Below are 27,247 nucleotides of genomic sequence, written 5' to 3'. Positions count from 1 at the left end.
ACATACCTATACTTTCAATTACACTATATTACACACACAGACCATACATATATACCCTGAACAATTCACACTGTCTGCTTTTATTTATTCCCCTCGCACCCCCGTCACCATGAAATACCCTCCCCTCCCCCCCCTTTTTGTGCGAGGGAGCGCTAGGAAAAAAACAACAAAGGCCCCATTCGTTCACATTTAGTCTCTGTTTTATGCAAAATTCCCGAAACCACAGCTCCCTTTTCCCCAAACCAGGCCCCCACAACTTTCCATGGTTTACCCCCGACGCTTCAATGCCCTGATTCAATCCCTGGCAGCCGTCAAACCCCCGGGAAAACCCCATCGATCCAATTCACTCTATTCCTTGCCCGCCTTTCCCCTCCTGCAGTTTACCCCGATCACTCAAAAACTTTTTCACTCCTCTTTCCCCCTCCAAATTTGGGCTCCCTTCTTTCGTTCCCTCACCTCCGACACATTAAAACCTCTTGGTCAATCTTTCCCCATCATTCTCTCCCTGTGCCCAAAAAAATTTCAAAACACCCCTTCTGCTCTTAACCCCGTTTTTTATTTCTACACATCTCTCTCACCCTTACATTACTCACCGACAAACCACCTCACCCCCACATTGTCCCCAAAACTCATTTCCAGCACATCCACCCTTCCCGCGCACAACTCTTTTTCCAAGCCCCGCCTCGCAAACCCTACAACTTGTTGAACCACTTTCCTTTCAAAATACCCATTTTTTCTTTCCCGGGTAATGTTCTCGAATTCCCCCATTCTTAAGGCTCCCCGGATTTTCCCCCCTCCCCCCCCATAAATATATATAATAATATTATATATATAATAAAATTTATTTTTTTTTTTTTTATAATTTCTTTTTCTTTTAAACTATTGCCATTTCCCGCTTTAGCGGGGTGCGAAAAAAACAAGGACGGGCCTTTTTTTGGTTCCCCCCTGCCCCCTCTTTTTCTTCTTTTAAAAATTTTAAAAAAAAAACGGGGGGAGGATTTCCAGCCCCCGGCCCCTCCCCTTTAGCGCCTTTCGCCTCGGGAAAATAAGGGAAGTATTCTTAACCCCTACCCCCGGGAAAATTTAAATAATAAAAATTATATATTTATATATATATTATATATATATATATTATATTTTTATATACCGCGAGCATGTTTTGCACGGAAAAAAATTAGGTGCAAAAAAAAAACGAATCACTAGGGTTGATAAACATTTTTGGTTCTATTGTTTTTTCGGAATTTTCATACAATTAGCAGGCCTTAAAAAAAAGAAAACGTGCTGAAATTGTACATCATTAGTTTACGCTAAAGGCATAAATGAAAGTTTTCCTTGAAAAAATTATTCAAAAAAGCCTGAGTGTTATAATTAATCGGGGGGAGACTAAAGAAAGTTTTGACTTCCTATTTTATCGAAAATTATTGGTGACTTTCATAATAATCAATGGGCTATTTTTTTGTCGGAAAAGAAATACTTTTAAAATTCTTTGTTAATACCCTAAGGTTGAAATATCTTGCAAGACAAACCCCACCGGTCACTTAAACAATAAAACTATTCAAGAACACAAAACTCTGTTATCCTCATTGTTCCTGTGGATAGGGGGACTCCTGTATTAAAAACTCGATGTCTCTGAGCTACTGCCCGCACCGAGGGCTCGCTGCCCACAAAAGAGTGGCCGTTTCGGAAACGTGTATCTGTACGGGAAAGGAGGGGGGGGAGGAGTGGTTTTGGTACTTAGGGGTTCGTTCGTACTGACCGGCCAGGGTGCTCAGTATTGCGAGTAGAGGTGTCGCTTCGTCTTGCCAATTTTTCAAAGTATTTCGCTGTTGTACATTACTTGTAGACGCTGACGATCCAACTTCGTAGGACTAACCCTTTGAGCTTAAAAAAAGGCTGAATTGTTTTTTTAAAACATTGTAATCTTAAAAAAAGGAAATGAATTGTACTTAAAACATTTTTAATTTTTAAAAAAAAGGACTGAATTGTACTTAAAAACTATTTTTATTTAAAAGAAAAACTGAATTGTAAAAATAATTAATGTTATTTTGTTCGGAAAATCATGAGGTTTTAATTTTTATTTTTTCAAAGTAACATTAGTTTTTTTTTTTTAAAAGGGTGATCGTCCCGTGGCCCTGGAAAATTTTTATGAATACCTAGAACAACCTGGTTTTCCCTGTGGCATGAGGGTTTTTTCGTGGTTTACAAAGCATGATAAAATCAAAAAGGAAAACTGTTCTTATGCAAAAATAATTTTCAAGGGAAATTTTGATCATCGAAACCAAATTATGTCGGGCCCCAGGGTTACCACCAGTTTTTTTTACATTGATCGATTTTAAGAAGAAGTATATTTCGCAAAAAAAATAATTTTTGGCCCTTTTTTTTAAATTTTTCAACATTTAAAAAAAAGGAATTCCATTTTAAAAGTTTCTTTATCAAGAACGAGGTGTCTCATTCTTTCCCACCCCGATGCCAACCAATGTTATTATTTAGTTGCAACTAATTCCACTAAAAGATTCGTCCTAGCTAAAACCAAACAAGTTCGTCTACAAAAAAAGGTATGTCTACACTTTGTCTACAAACGAAATTTCATGTGATTGACCACCTCCCCACCGCTTCCCCCGAGACAAGAAGTATTAGCTTTGCGCCCTCATGAGGGCCCCCTTTTATCCCATTTTCGTTTGTCTGAGTAGCGCAGTAAACAAAAGGGAAAACAGCCCTTGTAAAAGAGAGGAAAATTAGGGGTTTAAATCATGAAGGTGTTTGTGTTTTGCCAAAAGGTTTGGTTATTGGGGGGTTCTTTCCCGGGAGGGTTTGCTTGTAAAAAAAAACGTTCGTGAAGCTGGCCATCACAACTCTGAATCCGTTTTTGAATGTTTTCTTTTACTTTGAGAGAGAGAGAGAGAGAAGGAAGAGAGGGAGAAGAGAAGAGAGAGAGAGAGATTTTTATGAATTTCTTTTTTTGGTTCGGGAAATAACGGGGGCCTAACCATTTAGCACAATGTGACTTAAAGTACAAATCGCGGGTGATGTAAAAAGTTTCGGGGGACAATCTTTTCCTTTATGCCCTTTGGCTAAAAATGAATACTCCTAGATTCCTATAAAATCAGTTTTTTAACTTAAAATTTTCATTTTTTTTGGAAAAATTGTATCAAAATCAGCTTTATATATCTATTTTCTTCAGTTTCAAAAAATTTTTGGCATAATCATCTTATTTATGGAACAGCCCCTTTTTCCCTTTTAAACGGATTTGTTTTACAACATTAAATCCCGAGAGATTTTTTAAGATTGGAATATTCTTCCCCCCAAAAAGGGGGATGAGCCAAAGTTTTTCACAATTTAAAACATTTTTTGGGAAAGCCCAAATCTAATGAAGTTTTTCTTTTTTTTGAAAAACTAAATCCTTCACATTATTTTCGGTGGATCTGTTGGTCGTAGCACCACGCTTTCCGGGGGGCGGATTACAACCTCAATGTGAGGAAGAGTCCGGGTACGTCGGAACAAAAACCGGTTTAGATCTGCATGGCCCGGGTCGGGGGCCCTTTTCCCAAGGGGTTTAAAAGGGGGGACTTCGTCCACGAAACTATTGTTTCTGAGATGGGCCCAATAGTCACACGGTCTAGATTTACTTCGAAATTTCTTTGGTTTTTGTTTTCCCCTGGGGCCCTTCGCTGCTGCCTTTGTAAAAACCACAGCCTAAACTTACCATAACACCCATATGAACTTCACTCCCCCCGTCCAAAGTTTGGATATCAACCTTTTCAGGGGTTTCCACTTCCCATATTGTTGTGGACGTAGAATGTATTTTTTGCGAAGGGGTTTTGAACTTGTCAAAACTAAACCTCCAAACGACAGGTCTGACCGAACCGATGGTAAGTATTCCCCTCCTATAAAAACTATAATGTCGGGAATCCCAGACAAAGACATTTACAACGAACTGAGGGTTTATGGACGACGTTTGGCCTATTCAGGGAAAATGCTCGGGGTTAACTTCTTCCCCTATCACTCTAAACACTTTCTAAGTCGTTCCGCCCCCCGAATTTGTAGGTAGAACTTGCGCTTCTAGGGGTTTTTGGGGCGATGAAGTTTAACCCGACACATTGTGGGGCATCGACCCTCTCTTTGGATCTCTGAGCCTTTTCTCTCCGGGAAAATACCCTTAAAGGATGCCACAGCAAAGAGAATCCCACTTATCCCTTTTCCTTAACCCTCCCATTTACGTATTTCCCCCACGTTTCTCTCCCCCCATTTTCCCACACCTATTTGCCCAGTCCAAAGGGTTTTCCTCCCCTTACTCAACCCCCTTTTAAATTTTCATCATCCTCTCCTTGTAAACCCCCAGTTTTTCCATTCTTTCCACATCCCAAACCCTCTCTTGGATTACGTTTTACCCACCTACCCCATCCCTTTTTTTCCCTTTGCACCTTCCTACCCACCTTATCAACCCCCTTTTTTCTTTCTTCATGCCATTTGTAACCCCGTTTTCCCCAAAAATTTTATTTTACAGCCCTTTATTTTACTTCGGACTCATTTCCTGCCAGTTTTAAACTGGAGGAAGTGAAGTGTTTTAGATATCTGGGAGTGGATCTGTCAGCGGATGGAACCGTGGAAGCGGAAGTGGATCATAGGGTGGGGGAGGGGGCGAAAATTTTGGGAGCCTTGAAAAATGTGTGGAAGTCGAGAACATTATCTCGGAAAGCAAAAATGGGTATGTTTGAAGGAATAGTGGTTCCAACAATGTTGTATGGTTGCGAGGCGTGGGCTATGGATAGAGTTGTGCGCAGGAGGATGGATGTGCTGGAAATGAGATGTTTGAGGACAATGTGTGGTGTGAGGTGGTTTGATCGAGTAAGTAACGTAAGGGTAAGAGAGATGTGTGGAAATAAAAAGAGCGTGGTTGAGAGAGCAGAAGAGGGTGTTTTGAAATGGTTTGGGCACATGGAGAGAATGAGTGATGAAAGATTGACCAAGAGGATATATGTGTCGGAGGTGGAGGGAACGAGGAGAAGAGGGAGACCAAATTGGAGGTGGAAAGATGGAGTGAAAAAGATTTTGTGTGATCGGGGCCTGAACATGCAGGAGGGTGAAAGGAGGGCAAGGAATAGAGTGAATTGGAGCGATGTGGTATACAGGGGTTGACGTGCTGTCAGTGGATTGAATCAAGGCATGTGAAGCGTCTGGGGTAAACCATGGAAAGCTGTGTAGGTATGTATATTTGCGTGTGTGGACGTATGTACATGTGTATTGGGGGGGGGGGGGGGGGGGTTGGGCCATTTCTTTCGTCTGTTTCCTTGCGCTACCTCGCAAACGCGGGAGACAGCGACAAAGTATAAAAAAAAAAAAAAGAAAAAAAAAATATATATATATATATATATATATATATATATATAAGGCTAAATATTCTCATATGACAATGGATTAACACAGGAAACCAACAGAAGAATTCCGTAATTCAAATAACATAAGAAATGAAATAGAAAAAAAAATGTTCAGTACAATTGAATGTAATGGAAATGGGAGGTAAACATAAACAGGAGGATTGGACAGGATTATAGAATTTGGGTTTATAAGTCAAGCACTGGAGCTTTTGAGGCTATTCAGCGCTCTTAATACAGATTTAAATATTCTATTTTAGAAATTCATTTTGATAAAATACATATAAAATAATGCTTTATGTATATATATATATATATATATATATATATATATATATATATATATATATATATATATATATATACATATGTATATATATATATATATATATATATATATATATATTATTTATTTATTATTTATTTTGCTTAGTCGCTGTCTCCCGCGTTTGCGAGGTAGCGCAAGGAAACAGACGAAAGAAATGGCCCACCCTACTCCCATACACATGTATATACACACACGTCCACACACGCAAATATACATACCTATACATCTCAATGTACACATATATATACACACACAGACACATACATATATACCCATGCACACAATTCACACTGTCTGCCTTTATTCATTCCCATCGCCACCTCGCCGCACGTGGAATACCATCCCCCCCCCCCCCCCTTATGTGTTCGAGGTAGCGCTAGGAAAAGATAACAAAGGCCCCATTCGTTCACACTCAGTCTCTAGCTGTCATGCAATAATGCCCGAAACCACAGCTCCCTTTCCACATCCAGGCCCCACACAACTTTCCATGGTTTACCCCAGACGCTTCACATGCCCTGATTCAATCCACTGACAGTACGTCAACCCCGGTAAACCACATCGATCCAATTCACTCTATTCCTTGCCCGCCTTTCACCCTCCTGCATGTTCAGGCCCCGTTCACTCAAAATCTTTTTCACTCCATCTTTCCACCTCCAATTTGGTCTCCTACTTCTCCTCGTTCCCTCCACCTCCGACACATATATCCTTTTGGTCAATCTTTCCTCACTCATTCTCTCCATGTGCCCAAACCATTTCAAAACACCCTCTTCTCCCCTCTCAACCACGCTCTTTTTATTTCCACACATCTCTCTTACCCTTACATTACTTACTTGATCAAACCACCTCACACCACACATTGTCCTCAAACATCTCATTTCCAGCACATCCACCCTCCTGCGCACAACTCTATCCATAGCCCACGCCTCGCAACCATACAACATTGTTCGAACCACTATACCTTCAAACATACCCATTTTTGCTTTCCGAGATAGTGTTCTCGAATTCCACACATTCTTCAAGGCTCCCAGGATTTTCGACCCCTCCCCCACCCTATGATTCACTTCCGCTTCCATGGTTCCATCCGCTGCCAAATCCACTCCCAGATATCTAAAACAATGTACTTCCTCCAGTTTTTCTCCATTCAAACTTACCTCCCAATTGACTCGACCCTCAACCCTACTGTACCTAATAACCTTGCTCTTATTCAAATTTACTCTTAACTTTCTTCTTTCACACACTTTACCAAACTCAGTCACCAGCTTTTGCAGTTTCTAACATGAATCAGCCACCAGCGCTGTATCATCAGCGAACAACAACTGACTCACTTCCCAAGCTCTCTCATCCACAACAGACTTCTTACTTGCCCCTCTTTCCAGAACTCTTGCATTCACCTCCCTAACAACCCCATCCATAAAAGAATTAAACAACCATGGAGACATCACACACCCCTGCCGCAAACCTACATTCACTGAGAACCAATCACTTTCCTCTCTTCCTACACGTACAAATGCCTTACATCCTCGATAAAAACTTTTCACTGCTTCTAACAACTTGCCTCCCAGACCATATATTCTTAATACCTTCCACAGAGCATCTCTATCAACTTTATCATATGCCTTCTCCAGACCCATAAATGCTACATACAAATCCATTTGCTTTTCTATTTATTTATTAATTTGCTCTGTCGCTGTCTCCCGCGTTTGCGAGGTAGCGCAAGGAAACAGACGAAAGAAATGGCCCAACCCACCCCCATACACATGTATATACATACACGTCCACACACGCAAATATACATACCTATACATCTCAATGTACACATATATATACACACACAGACTCATACATATATACCCATGCACACAATTCACACTGTCTGCTTTTATTTATTCCCATCGCCACCTCGTCACACATGAAATACCATCCCCCTCCCCCCTCATGTGTGCGAGGTAGCGCTAGGAAAAGACAACAAAGGCCCCATTCGTTCACACTCAGTCTCTAGCTGTCATGCAATAATTCCCGAAACCACAGCTCCCTTTCCACATCCAGGCCCCACACAACTTTCCATGGTTTACCCCAGACGCTTCATATGCCCTGATTCAATCCACTGGCAGCACGTCAACCCCGGTAAACCACATCGATCCAATTCACTCTATTCCTTGCCCGCCTTTCACCCTCCTGCATGTTTAGGCCCCGATCACTCAAAATCTTTTTCACTCCATCTTTCCACCTCCAATTTGGTCTCCCACTTCTTCTCGTTCCCTTCACCTCCGACACATATATCCTCTTGGTCAATCTTTCCTCACTCATTCTCTCCATGTGCCCAAACCATTTCAAAACACCCCCTTCTGCTCTCTCAACCACGCTCTTTTTATTTCTACACATCTCTCTCACTCTTACATTACTCACTCGATCAAACCACCTCACATCACACATTGTCCTCAAACATCTCATTTCCAGCACATCCACCCTCCTGCGCACAACTCTGGTATCCATAGCCCACGCCTCGCAACCATACAACATTGTTAGAACCACTATTCCTTCAAACATACCCATTTTTGCTTTCCGAGATAATGTTCTCGAATTCCACACATTCTTCAAGGCTCCCAGGATTTTCGCCCCCTCCCCCACCCTATGATTCAATTCCGCTTCCATGGTTCCATCCGCTGCCAGATCCACTCCTAGATATCTAAAACACTTTACTTCCTCCAGTTTTTCTCCATTCAAACTTACCTCCCAATTGACTTGACCCTCAACCCTACTGTACCTAATAACCTTGCTCTTATTCACATTTACTCTTAACTTTCTTCTTTCACACACTTTACCAAACTCAGTCACCAGCTTTTGCAGTTTCTCACATGAATCAGCCACCAGCGCTGTATCATCAGCGAACAACAACTGACTCACTTCCCAAGCTCTCTCATCCACAACAGACTTCATACTTGCCCCTCTTTCCAAAACTATTGCATTCACCTCCCTAACAACCCCATCCATAAACAAATTAAACAACCATGGAGACACCACACACCCCTGCCGCAAACCTACATTCACTGAGAACCAATCACTTTCCTCTCTTCCTACACGTATACATGCCTTACATCCTCGATAAAAACTTTTCACTGTTTCTAACAACTTGCCTCCCACACCATATATTCTTAATACCTTCCACAGAGCATCTCTATCAACTCTATCATATGCCTTCTCCAGATCCATAAATGCTACATACAAATCCATTTCTTTTCTAAGTATTTCTCACATACATTCTTCAAAGCAAACACCTGATCCACACATCCTCTACCACTTCTGAAACCAGACTGCTCTTCCCCAATCTGATGCTCTGTACGTGCCTTCACCCTCTCAATCAATACCCTCCCATATAATTTACCAGGAATACTCAACAAACTTATACCTCTGTAATATATACATATATATATATATATATATATATATATATATATATATATATATATATATATATATATATATATTTTTTTTTTTTATATGTTTCTTTTTCTTTTAAACTATTCGCCATTTCCCGCGTTAGCGAGGTAGCGTTAAGAACAGAGGACTGGGCCTTTTTTGGAATATCCTCACCTGGCCCCACTCTGTTCCTTCTTTTGCAAAATTAAAAAAAAAAAACGAGAGGGGAGGATTTCCAGCCCCCGGCTCCCTCCCCTTTTAGTCGCCTTATACGACACTCAGGGAATAAGTGGGAAGTATTCTTAATCCCCTATCCCCAGGGATAATATATATATATATATATATATATATATATATATATATATATATATATATATATATATATATATATATACCAGCGACGCATGTTTTGCACGGAAAATGAGGTCGCAAAAGAAAACGAATCACTAGGGATTGCATGAACATTTTTGGTTCTATTGCTTTTCGGTAATTATTCATACAATTAGCAGAGCCTATAAAGAAAAGACAACGTGCCTGCAATATGTACATCATTAGTTTACGCTAAAGGCATAAAATGTAAGATGTTCCTTGAATAATATATATCATAAAAGCCTGACGTGTTATGAATAATCGAGGGAGACTAAAGAAAATTTATGACTTCCTACTTTATCGAAAATATATTAGAAAGTGACTTACATAATAACTCAATGGAGACAATATTTTTTAGTCGAGAATTGAAATACTTCTAGTTCTTTGTTAGATACCCTAAGGTTGAAATATACATTGCAAGACAACCACACAGGTCTACTTAAATCTAATAAAACCTATTCAAGAACACAAAACTCTGTTGATACCTCATTGTTCCTGTAGGATAGGTGGGACTCCTGTATTAACAGCTCGATGTCTCATGAGCTACTGGCCAGCACCGAGGAGCTCGCTGCCCACAATGAGTGGCCGTTGTCGGAAGCGTAGTACTGAGGAGGAGGAGGGAGGGAGGAGTGAGTGTTTGGTACTTAGGCAGTTCGTTCGTACTGACCGGCCAGGGTGCTCAGTATTGCGAGTACGATGGTGTCGCTTCGTCTTGCCAATATACAAAGTATTTCAGCTGTTGTACATATACTTGTAGACGACTGACGATTCCAACTTCGTAGGACTAACACCTTTGAGCTTAAAGAAAGGACTGAATTGTATTTAAAACTATTGTAATCTTAAAGAAAGGACTGAATTGTACTTAAAACTATTGTAATCTTAAAGAAAGGACTGAATTGTACTTAAAACTATTGTAATCTTAAAGAAAGGACTGAATTGTATTTAAAACTAATGTAATGTGGTCTTGTTCGTGAAAATCATGAGGTAATTATTTAGTTATTTTCTTAAGTAACCATTTAGTTATTTTCTTATGAAGTGTATAACCGCTCTTCCCAGTGGACAACACTGGAAAATTTATGACATACCTAGACACAATTCATGGTTTTCCTGATGGACATGATGGTTTGTTCAGTGGTTTACTAATGCATTGATGAAATCTAAAGGAAAACTGTTCTTATGCAAAATACTTTTCAATGGAATTTTAAGATCATCAGAACACATATGTCTGTGTGGCCAGGGTTACCACCAAGTTGTGTTTACATTCGATCGAGATAAGAAGAAGTATATTTCATGCAAAGATCAATAATGTTGGCTTTCTATATATATCAACATTGTGAAGGAATTGCCACATTTAAAGATCTTAATATCAAGAACAGAGAGTGTCTCATTCTTTCCCACATCCGATGTCACAACTCAATGTTATTACGTTAGGTTGTTCAACTAATTCCACAATAAAAGACTATCGTCCATAGACTTAAAAACCAAACAACGTATCGTCTACATACAAGGTATCGTCTACACATTGTCTACATAACGAAGATTTGACATGTGATGACCATTCCTCCAACCACCGCTTCACTTCCTAGAGACAAGAATGTATTAGCTATTGCTGACCTCAGTGAGGGAACCCTTTATCCCATTATTCGTTTGTCTAGATGTAGCGCCAGTGAACACAAGGAAAACAGTCACTAGATAACAGAGATGATAGTTATGTGGTTAATTCATGAAGTGTGTTTGTGTATCGCTCGATATAGGTTGTTAATATTGCTGGGTTCTTTCCCTTTGGGAGGGATGCTTGTAAACAAAGACGTTACGTTGAAGCTGGCCATAACACAACTACTGAAATCCGAATTGAATGTATTTCTTTTACATTTGAGAGAGAGAGAGAGAGAGAGAGAGAGAGAGAGAGAGAGAGAGAGAGAGAGAGAGAGAGAGAGAGAGAGAGAGAGAGAGATTCTTTATTTTGTTATCGGTGAAATAACTGGGCCTAACCATTTAGCTACAATGTGACTCTAAAGTACTAATCGCAGGTGAGTGTAAAAAGTTTCAGGGGACAATCTTTTCCTTATGCACCTTTGGCATAACAATGAATACGTCCTAGATTCCTATAGAATCTAGTTAGCTTTAACTTCAAATTTCATTTTTTTGGAAAAATTGTATCACAATCAGTCTTTATATATCTAGTTCTATCCTTCAGTATTCTTAAAATTCCTTGTGCATAATCATCTCTATTTACTGGAACAGCTCCATTTCCTTTATCGGGATTAATGATTACAACATTAAGATCCATCGAGAGATCTTTAAGATTGGAATATTCTTCCTCACCAAGGGGATGAGCCAAGTCATCATCAAATTTAGAACAATGTCTTGGAAAGACCAAGCATCAATGAGAGTTTTTCTTTTTCTTTAGAAAACTAAATCCTTCACGATTACGTTCGGTGGTATCTGTTGGATCAGTAGCACCAGCGCTCTCGCTGTGGAATCGTTGATTACAACCTCAATGTGAGGATGAGTCTCGAGGTACGTCTGGAACACCGTTGAGATCTGCATGTTGCCTATGGATCGGCCTCCTATACCCATAGGGTCAGGTGGGACATTACGTCCACGAACTATAGTTTCTGTAGATGGGCCACAATAGTCACACGAGTCTACTGATTACTTCGACATTTCATCTTGGTATTTGTTCCCATGGGACTTCGCTGCTGCTTTGTACAGACCACAGCCTAAACTTGAGCCATAACCATCCCATATGAACTTCACTCTCCCTCACAGTCCAATGTTGGATATCAACCATATCAGTGTTTCCATCTTCCTATATTGTTGTGGACTGTAGAATGTATTCTGCGAAGTGTGTTGAACTTGTTCAAATCTAATCCTCCACATGACGTACAGGTCTTGACTCAGAACACGATGGTAAGGTAGTTCCCTCTCCTTATGAAGACTATAATGTCGGGAAAATCCCAGACAAAGACATTTACAGACGAACTGAGGGTTCATTGGACGACAGTTATGGCCTCATTCCAGGCATAACTGCTCGGCTTAACCACTTCCCATATCACTCTAAACACTTTCTAAGTCGTTCTCGCTGAATGATAGGTAGTAACATTGCGCTTCATAGTGTTTTTGGGTCGATGAAGTTTAACCACGACAGCAATGTGGGCATCTGACTCCATCTCTTTGGATCTCTGACGCCTTTTCTCTCCAGGAACTACCATTAAAAGGATAGCCACAGCAAAAGAGAAGTCTCCACTTATCCTTGTCCTTACACGTCTCCATTTCACGTATTCCTCCACTGTTTCTCTTCCTCCAGTATTCCTACACCCTATTTGCCCATGTCACAGGTTGTCCTCCACTTACATCAACCCCTTTAATTGTACTATCATCCACTCTCCTTGTAAACCCCCAGTTTCTCATTCTTTCCACATGCCCAAACCATCTCATTGGAATTACGTTTCACCCACTCTACCACCATACCTTTCATTCCCTTTGCATTCCTTGCCATACCACATCTCTCATACAACCCCCTTCATTTCTTTCTTCATGCCATTTAGTCATACCACACGTTCCTCTCAAATATCTTATTTCCACAGCCTTGATTCTTGACTTCTGTGACTCATTCCATGTCCATGTTTTAGCAGCAGAGGTCAGGGTTGGGAGGTTTATACTGTCCCTTAATCCTCTATTCACTTCCATATATCACACCTCTACCCTTCATTATTCTATTAAGAGACCCAGTGACGCCTCTACCCTGGATTGCTCCTTCCCATATCACTACTCTTACCCAACACAGCTCCCAGATACTTAGTCTCTCACCTCCCCCAGTCTTTCTCCCGACGTAACTATAACACAGTTTAGTGGCTTCCCCCTTCCACACTATGGGGTTTTGTAAAATCTATACTTTCCCCTTGTTTCCTTTCAAACACCATTACTTTATTTTACTCACATTTACCTTCAATCGTTTACACTTACACACATTATAAGAAGCTTTACAACCTTCTGCAACTCCTCTTCACTCTCAACAAACAACACAGTATCATCCACAAACAGGCTTGTCACTAGCCACCAAATCTCACCACCACACTTTTGCTTTCATTTCTCTTATCACCTCATCCATATATATATATATATATATATATATATATATATATATATATATATATATATATATATATATATATATATATATATTTTTTTTTTTTTTTTTTGCTTTGTCGCTGTCTCCCGCATTTGCGAGGTAGCGCAAGGAAACAGACGAAAGAAATGGCCCAACCCACCCCCATACACATGTATATACATACGTCCACACACGCAAATATACATACCTACACAGCTTTCCATGGTTTACCCCAGACGCTTCACATGCCCTGATTCAATCCACTGACAGCACGTCAACCCCGGTATACCACATCGATCCAATTCACTCTATTCCTTGCCCTCCTTTATATATATATATATATATATATATATATATATATATATATATATATATATATATATATATATATATATAAACTGGAGGAAGTAAAGTGTTTTAGATATCTGGGAGTGGATCTGGCAGCGGATGGAACCATGGAAGCGGATGTGAATCATAGGGTGGGGGAGGGGGCGAAAACTCTGGGAGCCTTGAAGAATGTGTGGAAGTCGAGAACATTATCTCGGAAAGCAAAAATGGGTATGTTTGAAGGAATAGTGGTTCCAACAATGTTGTATGGTTGCGAGGCATGGGCTATGGATAGAGTAGTGCGCAGGAGGGTGGATGTGCTGGAAATGAGATGTTTGAGGACAATATGTGGTGTGAGGTGGTTTGATCGAGTAAGTAATGTAAGGGTAAGAGAGTTGTGTGGTAATAAAAAGAGTGTGGTTGAGAGAGCAGAAGAGGGTGTTTTGAAATGGTTTGGTCACATGGAGAGAATGGGTGAGGAAAGATTGACCAAGAGGATATATGTGTCAGAGGTGGCGGGAACGAGGAGAAGTGGGAGACCAAATTGGAGGTGGAAAGATGGAGTGAAAAAGATTTTGAGTGATCGGGGCCTGAACATGCAGGAGGGTGAAAGGCGTGCAAGGAATAGAGTGAATTGGAACGACGTGGTATACCGGGATCGACGATCTGTCAATGGATTGAACCAGGGCATGTGAAGCGTCTGGGGTAAACCATGGAAAGTTCTGTGGGGCCTGGATGTGGAAAGGGAGCTGCGATTTCGGTGCATTATTACATGACAGCTAGAGACTGAGTGTGAACGAATGTGGCCTTTGTTGTCTTTTCCTAGCGCTACCTCGCACACATGAGGGGGGAGGGAGGTTGTTATTACATGTGTGATAAGGTGGCGATGGGAATAAATAAAGGCAGACAGTATGAATTATGTACATGTGTATATATGTATATGCCTGTGTGTGTATATATATGTATACATTGAGATGTATAGGTATGTATATTTGCATGTGTGGACGTGTATGTATATACATGTGTATGTGGTTGGGTTGGGCCATTCTTTCGTCTGTTTCCTTGCGCTACCTCGCTAACGCGGGAGACAGCGACAAAGCAAAATATATATATATATATATATATATATATATATATATATATATATATATATATATATATATATATGCAATAAAACCCAAGATGACATCATGAAACAGCCCTGCCTCACACAAACACTTATACCGAAACTCGCTCAACTCTCCATCCACTCTTGCACATGCATTTACTCCCCTACAGAAGGCTCTCACACCATCCAACATTTGTGCCCCTGTACCACTCAGCCTAAAACACATCCCATAAAGCGTTCCACTGGATTCAGTCATACGCTTTCTGAAATCCATGAAAGCTGCATACAATGCCTTACTTTGCGTTAGATATTTTTCCGTAGTTTTCACCAAAAAAAATCTCATCCACACTTCCCCTACCTTTCCTAAAACTCTCTTGCCCCTCACTGTTTCTGCCTTCAGTCACTTCCCTTCGCTTTGTCAATCAACATTCTTGTATACACTTTCCAGGTATACTTAACAGACTTATTCCCCTGTAATTGCAACATACATCCTTAGTACTTTTTCCTTTGAATAAAGGAACAATAATAGCTTTCATCCAACCCTCATACACAATCTTCTTTTCCATGTTAAATTACATCTAAGATGCATCCACTGTATCACACTTTCTCTTCCATACTTCAGCATTTCAGCCGTAGTCCTATCCACTCCAGGTGCCTTTCCTACCCTCAGCCTCATTATTGCCCATCTTACCTCCCTTTTTGCAATAGGCTCCTGTACTTGTATCCTCTTCCTTCCATCCTTCATACCCAGGCATGTAATACCTGCTGTCTACCCTTCTTCAACATTCATCAGATCTTCAAATTACGCTCTCCATCTTTATTTCACCTCCTCCTTTTGCCTCAGCAACTCCCTTACCTCTCAAACATTAACATTTCCACTCTTACATCCACGTCTTTCCTTATTCACATCCTTCCGGTCTAGTTTCTTATTTCTCCTAAACTTTTCACTTAACTTTCTTCCAAAATCTTTATCTGCTTTTTCTCCTCTCCCAACGTAATATTCCAGTTACACATTTTGTATTCTTTCCTCCTCCTTTGCTAGACTTCCACTCTCACATTCCTATTAAGCAATCTACCAGATGCCTCTTTTCTTCTCTTCCACGGCATCTTTAACCTCATTCACCCCATGTACTTTAAAGACTAAAACATCTGCTAATGATAGTGTCCAAATCATCCCTGGCAACTGTACCTACCTACTCATCAGGTACCAACTCATAAAACCTATAGTGTCCAAATCATCCCTGGCAACTGTACCTACCTACTCATCAGGTACCAACTCATAAAACCTATAGTGTCCAAATCATCCCTGGCAACTGTACCTACCTACTCATCAGGTACCAACTCATAAAACCTAAAAGAAACATATAAATCCATCGAACGTTCCAGCTCCACCTTCCTCTGCGTCTCAGTAAGTCCACAGATGATAGGTGGACCTTCACCCTCGGTCCGTCAGGCACATAATGTTACACTGGTGCTGGTGCTGAGGCATGACCCTTTTAAGAACAGCACACGGATGGTGCCTTCCTCCATAGCCTTTTATATCCTTGGCTTTTCGCTAACTTAAATAATTTCACCCTGGCTCATTTTTGCATATTGTCTTTAGAATGATCAATTCTGGGAGCGCCATTTCTATTTAGAACTCTGAGCATAAGTTGCAGAACTTCTTTATGGCGTTGTTAATCTCCTCTCAATGAAGTACACTTTCTCACAAATAAGTATATGCCTCGTTTCTCATCGACGAAATGTATCGCGATGGACGAAGCTTTCTGAATATCTAAACTGTGTGTGTAACCTGCAATGTGTTGACAGGTCTCCCTTCTTAGTATCTCTAAGGTTGCCAGTTATCATATCTGGCCATCTGCTTTGAGTGACTCACCTTCATCCATCTTTAGTTGGATGATGTACTAATGCAGCGAAAATATATCAATGTTCGTCACATAACATTTCTTTTTTCCAGCTGGAGTTCCGTGGCCAACACTAGTGACAGAAATTCACTGGGAAACGCAGGTTCCAGTAACGGTCATGTCGTCTACTGATAATGACTTGAATAATGTCAGGCATTGGCAATGCCTAACTCGAAATGAGACCAATATTCCTAGAGATCTTTACATCTTGTCAAATTGGAGTTTCTAGCTATCAATATCTAGTATGTCCATCCCTTCCCCTTACATCAGTGACGTTGTGGGGTATAAAGGCCACCAGCGACTGTGTCAATACCTGTCCCCTTGGCTCTCTATGTTCCTCCCAAGCCAACAGTGCACTGGTGACCACGGCTTCTCGGCTACGCACCTCCTGGTTGGTCAATGCTGCCCAGATGTGCTCTGTGAGGGGGTCGAGCGAGGTCCGGTGTTTCTGGAGGATGTGGCAATAGCTTGATCTTCGGAGGAACCTGAAACACAACATTTGACGACATTTGCTGCGCGCGCGCGTGTGTGTGTGTGTGTGTGTGTGTGTGTTGCCCTGTATGAGGTTGAACGGCATTGCATCAGAGAATACCAGCGTCCACGGAAGGCACAAGCACCTCTTGCTAATCTCCATAATACTTACTTCACTGTTGTGATCCGTCCCACACCAACATGGGCTAGTTGCCAGGTACCACCACACGTCCTGGATCGAGCCAAAAATTATCCAGCAAGATATTCTGTCACTTGTGCCATTAGCTCTCACATCCTCCACGTCACGACCCGTCAAAACACATCGAATGTCAGGTTAACAGATGAAGTAAAGGAAGAATAAACGTTTGTGAACACACGACGTAGCAACACCACCACATCAGATTACAACGAAGTTGTGGCACACCTATGCTACATGCAGGCGTACCACCCGACCACTTCGTCTCGTAGTGTGCCTCAGAAAACGTTCCGTTCTCTTCACGAATCAGGAGATGATACGTCACATTCACATTTGTTACGTCATCAATTGAGGGAGAAACGCTATCACAATACATTGAGTCATAATCTAATCATATCTGTATGCAACACTAAAATACACCTTTGATTACTTGCCAGTGAATGTAATAATGCGTCACTGTGATTCACAGTGCGTTCGAAGCGATTCGACTGTTGGCTCGTGTCAGGCAAACATATTGGCGTTATATTCCTATCTGGCTATTCATCTCTTGGGTCTGACATATAGTCCATGGTGCATAAATCAGTGGGGTTGGCACAGGACGTTTAGTGGTTTTTGTATATTGTACCATAACTCATCCTACTTCATTTGAATGAGTGGTAGTTGGTGGGACCATCAGTTGCAAGACGAAGGAAGGAAGGGTGAAACTCACACTCAAAAGTACCAGCCCCACCGACAATGCTGTGTATGTAGCATAGTTTTCATCTCAGGTCCCGGGGGAGAGAGAGAGAGAGAGAGAGAGAGAGAGAGAGAGAGAGAGAGAGAGAGAGAGAGAGAGAGAGAGAGAGAGAGAGAGAGAGAGAGAGCCCATACAGTTCTGGGAAAGAGTATCATTAATCAGAAGCGTTTATGATGTATCAGTTCCATAAATGACATGACCATGTTATCAGGCCTCGTCTGTGTTTTCTTATCGAAGACGATATCTGATACAGTCCTACTGAGATGTCCTGTAGCTGTTGATACACAACCCCTTCACGAAGGCTGTGATGTGGGCAATGTCATAACCTACAATCGTAGAGGTAACGTCTGACACTTTATCTGCCTCTCCTTCCAGGTATGGACAGGCAGGACAATATTTCTGAAGTGTAAGGTATGAATGACCTTCTAAAGTGTGAGGTATGAGTGAGGTGATTAACCTACGAGATACCTATCACTCAACATACCTACCAATGAGGCAAGGTCAGTCAGAACATGGACTGCGGAACCGTATATCGAGTCTCGTATTTCCCTAAGGACCCATACCTTCTCCAGCATCTTTGACATGGTAACAATACATCGACTCTGCCATAGATAAAATTCAGTTTCTGAATCCTATGGGTAATACTTTACCACCATGTCTGTATGAGAATGGTATCCGATCCCTTAATAGGTTCATCCTATGCCATTGTCAATGGCTCTATAGACATCAGACACCTAACAATTGAGTCAGTTATCAAGGTTCCCTTCAGCTCTACAGATACCCCCAGCTGCTGCTGCTGCTGCTGTGTCCCTATGTGACCTATTTTGATCCAGCTTATCAAATGGCCAAGATGCCTTGCAAGGCCACATATAAACACCCTATAAAATCCTCTTAAAGTCTGAACACCTAAGATCATCCACGTAGGGAAACCTTATAACCACATTAGATTTACTATCTAGTCTTCATTAACCACAAGTCTCAAGAACTTGCTTCATAAGGAACCTATACTTCAAGAAAATTCTTCGGAGCATCCACTCAAATTTCCTCAAAAAATGTTGGCTCATATACTTGGACAGCGCTATTACGTCCTCCCGACTGACCATAAGGGTACTTCCTAGTGCCACTTTAGGACACAGGGCTTAAGAAATGGGTACAAGTAACAGGGGAATAACTTGACCTAAAGGGCACCTTTAAAAACCAATAATGACCACAAGGAACGGAACAAAAAGGTCATAAGTTTGTTTTCTCGAGCCATTTTGACCCACCAGAACCCCTATGTTAGGTCAGAACGACGATATGGACCTCCGTGGTGTAGTGGTTAGCGTTCCTGACTGTGAGGTATATCCATGGGTCGCCCAGGGTCGAGCGCATAGGTTCGATATCCTGGTCGCGGCAGACAGTCCACAGTCAACCCAGCTTTTCATCCACCCGTAGAGGTTGGTCGATAAAATTAGCACCTGACTTAGACTGGGATATATCTATATATATATATATATATATATATATATATATATATATATATATATATATATATATATATATATATATATATATATATATATATATATATATATATATATATATATGTGTGTGTGTGTGTGTGTGTGTGTGCATGTGTGTGTGTGTGTGTGTATGTATGTGTGTGTGTGTGTGTGTGTGTGTGTGTGTGTGTGTGTGTGTGTGTGTGTGTGTGTGTGTGTGTGAGTGTGTGTGTGTGTGTGCGCAGAGAGATAGAGTGTTAATAGGATGGCCTTGATTAGGGCCTCAGTTGCCCGTGCCGTCTCAGCCAACATAAAACAACCTTACACGTTATAACCCGTGGAGCACAACCAGTTCATCACGACCACTGACACGGGTAAAGTCTGTTCGGTACCGTCATGGTCATAGTGAATAACACAGGTAAATATATCCCTTTAGCCTTAGGAATCATTACTAATGGATGATTACATGGGTTTCAACTGTGCTCATGTACAATGTCCTGAGACACTTCATTTTAATAGATACTTCATTTTAATAGATAATCTACCACTTGTTATTACGAATATATCCTGTGTTATGCTAAGATAACAATAGAGTTGAACTTTGGGTTGAATGCTCAGCATCTTCAGGAAGTAAGGCACATTTTGCACATAGTGAGTACAAGAGAAAAGTCTTTGGTAGTTTTCCTTGATAAGTCTACAGTACTACAAAACTGGGATCATGGTGTTGTGTGTGAACAGCTGTGTTACACCAGCCATTAGTGAAGGATAATTGATGTGTTGACCCGAGATAACCTGAGATGGGGCAATTAGTGAGGGGTTATTGGTGTGTTGACCCAAGATGACCTGAGATGATGCATGTTCACCCTTGGGATCTTGGGATCCCGGCGAAATGTATCCCTAACTATGGGCGTACTGTACTGTCTTGCCTCCCTCAGTCTTCTCTTATTGTACACTTCGTCGGTTATTACGTGTATGTACACTGGTCTGGGAGCTTTACACCAGGCAACCGACCACCACATATGAAATGGACTGATGTGTGATAATGATATTATCACTGGGCGTCGAGGATTCGAACCCCGGCACTACTGTATGGCAGGCCGGAACGCTACTCATTGGACCACCAGGTGACAAAAAGGTAGATGAACTACTCTGGCCTTTTTAATGACCTGAGGTAAGGCCATTAGTGAGGGATCTTTAATGAGTTGACCCGAGATGACCTAAGATGAGGCAATTAATGAAGGATCATTAATGTGTTGACCCGAGATGACCTGAGATGAGGCAATTAGTGAAGGATCATTAATGAGTTGACCCCAGATGACCTGAGATGTGGCAATTAGTGCGGGATCTTTGATCTGTTGACCCGAGATGACCTGAGGTGAGGCAATTAGTGAAGGATCATTAATGGGTTGACCCGAGATGACCTGAGGTGAGGCAATTAGTGAAGGATCATTAATGTGTTGACCCGAGATGACCTGAGATGAGGCAATTAGTGAAGGATCATTAATGGGTTGACCCCAGATGACCTGAGATGAGACAATTAGTGAAGGATCATTAATGGGTTGACCCCAGATGACCTGAGATGAGGCAATTAGTGAGGGATCATTAATGTGTTGACCCCAGATGACCTGAGGTTCCTCTCTACAGGCGGAGAACGGAGGTATCGTCATGGTCAGCTTCTACAACGACTTCCTCACGTGCAGCCAAGCGGCCTCCATACAGGATGTGGTGGGTACGTATCCCAGACTGACGGCTGACGCAAAGCTGTCTACGCTGACGGCTGACGCTAGACTGACTACATTGATGCTGACGTCAGGCTGACTTCAGTGATGCTGACGCCAGACTGACTACATTGATGCTGACGCCAGACTGACTACATTGATGCTGACGTCAGGCTGACTACAGTGATGCTGACGCCAGACTGACTACTTTGATGCTGACGTCAGGCTGACTACATTGATGCTGACGTCAGACTGACTACTTTGATGCTGACGCCAGACTGACTACATTGATGCTGATGTCAGACTGACTACATTAACGGCTGACGCCAGGCTATCTACACTGATGGCTGATGCTGGACCGTTTATACTGACGGCTGACTACAGTGATGGCTGATGTTAGGCTGTCTACATTGATGCTGACGTCAGACTGTCTACACAGATGGCTGACGTCAGGCAGACTACACTGGTGGCTGACGTCAGGCTGACTACACTGATGGCTGACGCCAGACTGACTACATGGAAGCTGACGTCAGACTGGCTGCACTGATGGCTGACATCAGGCTGACTACACGGTTGACGTCAGGCTTTCTGCATTGGTGGCTGACGCCAGGCTGTCTTCACTGGTGAATGACTTCAGGCCTCCTGCATCAGAAGCTGACATCTGTGCAGGTGTACCGGTGGCTGACGCCCAGCCAGCTGTACCAGTGACTGACACCCAGCCAGCTGTACCAGTGACTGACGCCCAGCCAGCTGTACCAGTGACTGACACCCAGCCAGCTGTACCAGTGACTGACGCCCAGCCAGCTGTACCAGTGACTGACGCCCAGCCAGCTGTACCAGTGACTGACACCCAGCCAGCTGTACCAGTGACTGACGCCCAGCCAGCTGTACCAGTGACTGACACCCAGCCAGCTGTACCAGTGACTGACACCCAGCCAGCTGTACCAGTGACTGACGCCCAGCCAGCTGTACCAGTGACTGACGCCCAGCCAGCTGTACCAGTGACTGACGCCCAGCCAGCTGTACCAAGCGGCTGACACCCAGCCAGCTGTACCAAGCGGCTGACACTCGGACAGTGGTCCACTGTTGCTGTGTGTGTGTGTGTATTGGTCTGTGTGTGTGTGGAGAGAGAGAGAGAGAGAGAGAGAGAGAGAGAGAGAGAGAGAGAGAGAGAGAGAGAGAGAGAGAGAGAGAGAGAGAGAGAGAGAGAGAGCAGGCCAGGCGCGTCAGGTGGTCGAGACACACACACACACACACAGGCCAGTGAGTGAGGAACGTGATGTTTTTTTACCCTGACGTTGTACAATAGGAAGTGAGGGAGGCCACTTCCCCAACAGGTGTGGCCCAGGCCAGGTCAAGAATGACTGTAAAAAAGACGAGAAAAAGGTGTTTTATGGACAGTTCCTGGAAATAGATGAAAGGGTGTGGTGGGGATGTTAACTGGAGGGTAGAATGGTGGATAGAATGAATACATGGAGCAGTTCTCAGGGGATAGAGCAATTGGTTGGGTGTTTGGGCTTTAGGCCTATCAACAGCCAGTGTCATTAAGGACGTTGTTAGATAGATAGATAGATAGATAGATAGATAGATAGAGATAAGATAAGGATTGGGATAGAGCGATGCCTGGAGCAGGTCTTATGGTTTGTGCGATGCAAGGATAGAGAGAAACATGTGGTCGTTCTCGAGGATAGAGCGAAGCTTTGGGACATAGTTTCAGGGATAGAACGAAGCTTTGGGACATAGTTTCAGGGACAGAGGGAAGCTTTGGGACAGAGTTTCAGGGATAGAGGGAAGCTCTGGGACATAGTTTCAGGGATAGAACGAAGCTTTGAGACAGGTTTCAGGGATAGAGGGAAGCTTTTGGGCATAGTTTCAGGGACAGAGGGAAGCTTTGGGACATAGTTTCAAGGATAGAGGGAAGCTTTGGGACATAGTTTCAAGGATAGAGGGAAGCTTTGGGACATAGTTTCAAGGATAGAGGGAAGCTTTGGTACATAGTTTCAGGGATAGAGGGAAGCTTTGAGACAGGTTTCAGGGATAGAGGGAAGCTTTGAGACAGGTTTCAGGGATAGAACGAAGCTTTGGGACAGAGTTTCAGGGATAGAGGGAAGCTTTGGGACATAGTTTCAGGGATAGAACGAAGCTTTGAGACAGGTTTCAGGGATAGTACGAAGCTTTGGGACTGGACTCGGGGATAGAACCAAGCTTCAGAAAAGGCTTCAGTAATAGAGCGAAACATTGGGCCGGCCGGCCGGATAAACGAATCATGGCACGGGTCACGGGGTTAGAGTGATGCATGGGACAGGACAGGTCACGAGGGGGGTGGGATATAAATCGAATCTCATGGCAGGTCTTGGAGATTCGGACTGGGAAAACGAATCAACCAGTAGAGCAGAGAATCAAGGTTTAGTACAGTGATGTTCTGAGGACCTACTTGTATAGGATTGACTGTATAAGACTCTACATGAGTGATGGTGGTCTGCGCCAGGTGTTCTTATGTGTGGGAAGAGGCCAAGTGTTAGTTAGAGTGGGTCCCGGGACAGACCAGGTGTGGGCGGCGGTGGTTTTGTGGGGAGGGTGAGGGGCCGAGGTGTGATGGGAGACCAAATGGGGCTAGGGTGGTGGATGTGGTGAGAGATCTGATGTAGGGGAGTTGTTTGTGGTGAGGAGAGATCGAATGGGAGTGGTAGTGGGTGTGGGGGAGATCAAACGTGAGTGGTAATAGGTGTGTGGGAGATCAAATATGAGTGGTAGTTGGTGTGTGGGAGTGATCAGATGTGAGTGGTAGTGAGTGAGGGGTGTGGGTGTGATCAGATGTGAGTGGTTGTGGGTGAGGGGTGAGGGGTGAGGGGTGAGGTTGTGGGTGTGGAACCAAATGTGACTGTGGACGCATGAAAGGAGGTCGTCATTGTTTACATGTGTATGGCCGACTGTAGGGAACCATTAGAGACGCAGACACACGCCATCCTCAACTCCATGTTAGGGACAGACTTTGATAACGAATACATACATATCCTTCGTCCGCCACTAGGGAAAATGTCGAGTGCCATGGATGACCCTGACGTGGTTGTACCATGGACGTACCAAGGGGATACATTAGCCGAGCTATGGGTAGCACTATGACTGTACTATGGCAGTACAGTGTAATCATCGATGTACTACAGCTACACCATAGCTGGCCAAGGCTAGGTTCCATCCTCCCTACCTCTTCAAACCACTCCAACCCATCAATTCTGTCTGTGTAGTGCCACCCTTTCCTAGATCTGTATCTTCTTTAGCGTATCAAAACTTGTACGAATCAATATAACGAATTCTACCTCTTCGCGCCTGGAAATCGAACCCAGGCAACCTAGAACAGCAGGTGGAGAGCGTACCACTGGACCATCGTCGAGACAAAACCTGCCATTCCCCACAGTGGGTGGGCGAGACACTGGAGCTGTGGACAGCAGTTCCAGTGTAGCAGGATTTGCCCATTGGTGGTCCAGTGGTACACTGTTCGCCTGCTACTCTCGGTAGCCTAGATTCGAACTCTGGTAAACTGAATATAAACATGTTTCCTATATATGTATTATGATATGTATTACTATCCATGAATGCATGCACACACATAGATGTGACAATGTCTTCATGGCGTGTCAAGTCTTATCTGTGTGTTTGAGGTGGAGGTAAAAGTCTCCTCCTTCCTTCACCATAAGTGAGGGTGTGTCTGCTGATGGTTACCACATGATTGATCCCGCAGCACACATCAACCACGTCCGCACCATGGCTGGGGTAGACTACGTCGGCCTCGGCGCTGGCTACGACGGCGTCAACAGGTGAGTCACCTCAGCACCTAGGCAGGAGTACCTCCTCTGGTGTCCAGATCCTCCACGATCTCCCAACAGAAACCCTCTCTGGGTCCTCTAGTGATCCTTCTTGGGAGAGACAGATGAATCTCTCCCCCTCTCTCTCTCTCTCTCTCTCTCTCTCTCTCTCTCTCTCTCTCTCTCTCTCTCTCTCTCTCTCTCTCTCTCTCTCTCTCTCTCTCTCTCTCTCTCTCTCTCTCTCTCTCTCTCTCTCTCTCTCTGTAAAGGTTATTAGGTTCAGTAGGGTTGATTGATTGGCATGTAAGTCTCAATAGAGAAAAACTGGAGGAAGTGAAGTGTTTCATATATCCAGAAATGGAACCATGGAAGCGGAAGTGAGTCACAGGGTGGGGTAGGGGGCAAAGGTTCTGGGAGCGATGAAGAATGTGTGGAATGAGAGAACGTTAACTAGGAGAGCAAAAATGAATATGTTTGAAGGAATAGTAGCTTCAACAATGTTATATGGTTACGAGACATGAGCTATAGATAGGGTTGTAAGGAGGAGGATGAATATGTTGGAAATGAGATGTTTAAGGACATTTTGTGGTGTGAAGTGGTATGATTGAGTAAGTAATGTAAGGGTAAGAGAGATGTGTCGAAATATAAAGAGTGTGGTTGAGAGAGAAGAACAGGGTGTGTTGAAATGGTTTGGGCACATGGAGACAATGAGTAAGGGAAGATTGACAATGAGGATATATGTGTCAGAGGTGGAGGGAACGAGGAGAAGTGGGAGACCAAATTGGAAGTGGAAGTATTGAGTGAAAAAGATTTTGAGCAATCGGGGTCTGAACATACAGGAGGGTGAGAGGCGTGCAAGGAATAAAGTGAATTGGAACATGGTATAACGGGGTCGATGTGCTGTCAATGGACTGAACCAGCGTATGTGAAGCGTCTTGGGTAAACCATGGAAAGGTCTGTAGGGCCTGAATTTGGATAGGGAGCTGTGGTTCGATGCATTTTACTTCCTCCGATTTTTCTCCATTCAGATTTACATCCCAGTTAACTGGTCCCTCAACCCTATTAAGCCTAATAACCTTCCTCTTATTCATATTTATTCTCACCCTTCTCCTTTCACACACTTTTCCAAGCTCAGTCACCAGCTTCTGCAGTTTCTCACTCGATTCAACCACCAGAGTTGTATCATCGGCGAACAACAACTGACTCACTTCCCAAGCTCTCTCATCCCCAACAGACTGCACATTCATCCCATCTCTCCAAAACTCTTGCATTAACCTCCCTAACCACCCCATCCATAAACAAATTAAACAACCATGGAGACATCACGCACCCCCGCCGCTAACCGACATTCACTGGGAACCAATCACTCTCCTCTCTTCCTACTCGTACATGTGCCTTACATCCTTGGTAAAAACTTTTCACTGCTTCTAGAATCGTGAAAGAAACTTTGACCCAGATCCCTCAAGCGTTGGAGATTCATATTCCATAAACCCAGGCTTTCAATTTTGTTTATTGTCAGAGACCCTGACTCTGTAAACGTACAAATAAAAGATACGAGAAAAGTTGTGGACGTCCTAAGGTAATTGGTCGGATTTGGCTTTTGTATTATATGATCCAGCTCGTTATCTGCCCCTCCTGTGTCCCCGATCACATTCTTATGGCCCGAGTGTCAGCGCTTATGAATACGAGCGGTCTGTTCCCTCCTGTGCCGGAAAACGGAACAAGTGTGGGTAAATCTCTCTCTCTCTCTCTCTCTCTCTCTCTCTCTCTCTCTCTCTCTCTCTCTCTCTCTCTCTCTCTCTCTCTCTCTCTCTCTCTCTCTCTCTCTCTCTCTCTCTCTCTCTCTCTCTCTATCGATCTCTCCATCTGTATCTTTCAGTTCAACAGGATATATATGCATCTA

The 27,247-nt window shown here is 42.9% G+C and overlaps 1 protein-coding gene across 3 annotated transcripts in view; it reads left to right on the top strand.

Moving 5' to 3' along the window:
• The window catches only part of LOC139761680 (dipeptidase 1-like), a 317,903-nt gene that overhangs the window by 262,092 nt on the left and 28,564 nt on the right, over positions 1-27,247 (top strand). For all 3 annotated transcript variants that reach the window (XR_011715590.1, XM_071686010.1, XM_071686011.1), the window contains 2 exons: positions 21,468-21,552; positions 25,281-25,356. Coding sequence is in view for 2 of the 3 variants with exons in the window: in XM_071686010.1 (XP_071542111.1) it covers positions 21,468-21,552; positions 25,281-25,356 (161 nt within the window). In the remaining variant the exon portion in view is untranslated. The remainder of the gene's footprint in view (positions 1-21,467; positions 21,553-25,280; positions 25,357-27,247) is intronic.

This window comes from Panulirus ornatus, chromosome 41, assembly GCF_036320965.1.
Source record: "Panulirus ornatus isolate Po-2019 chromosome 41, ASM3632096v1, whole genome shotgun sequence".
NCBI lineage: Eukaryota > Metazoa > Arthropoda > Malacostraca > Decapoda > Palinuridae > Panulirus > Panulirus ornatus.
Note: the sequence above shows the minus strand (reverse complement) of the source record. Positions and strands in the feature narration are given on the sequence as shown.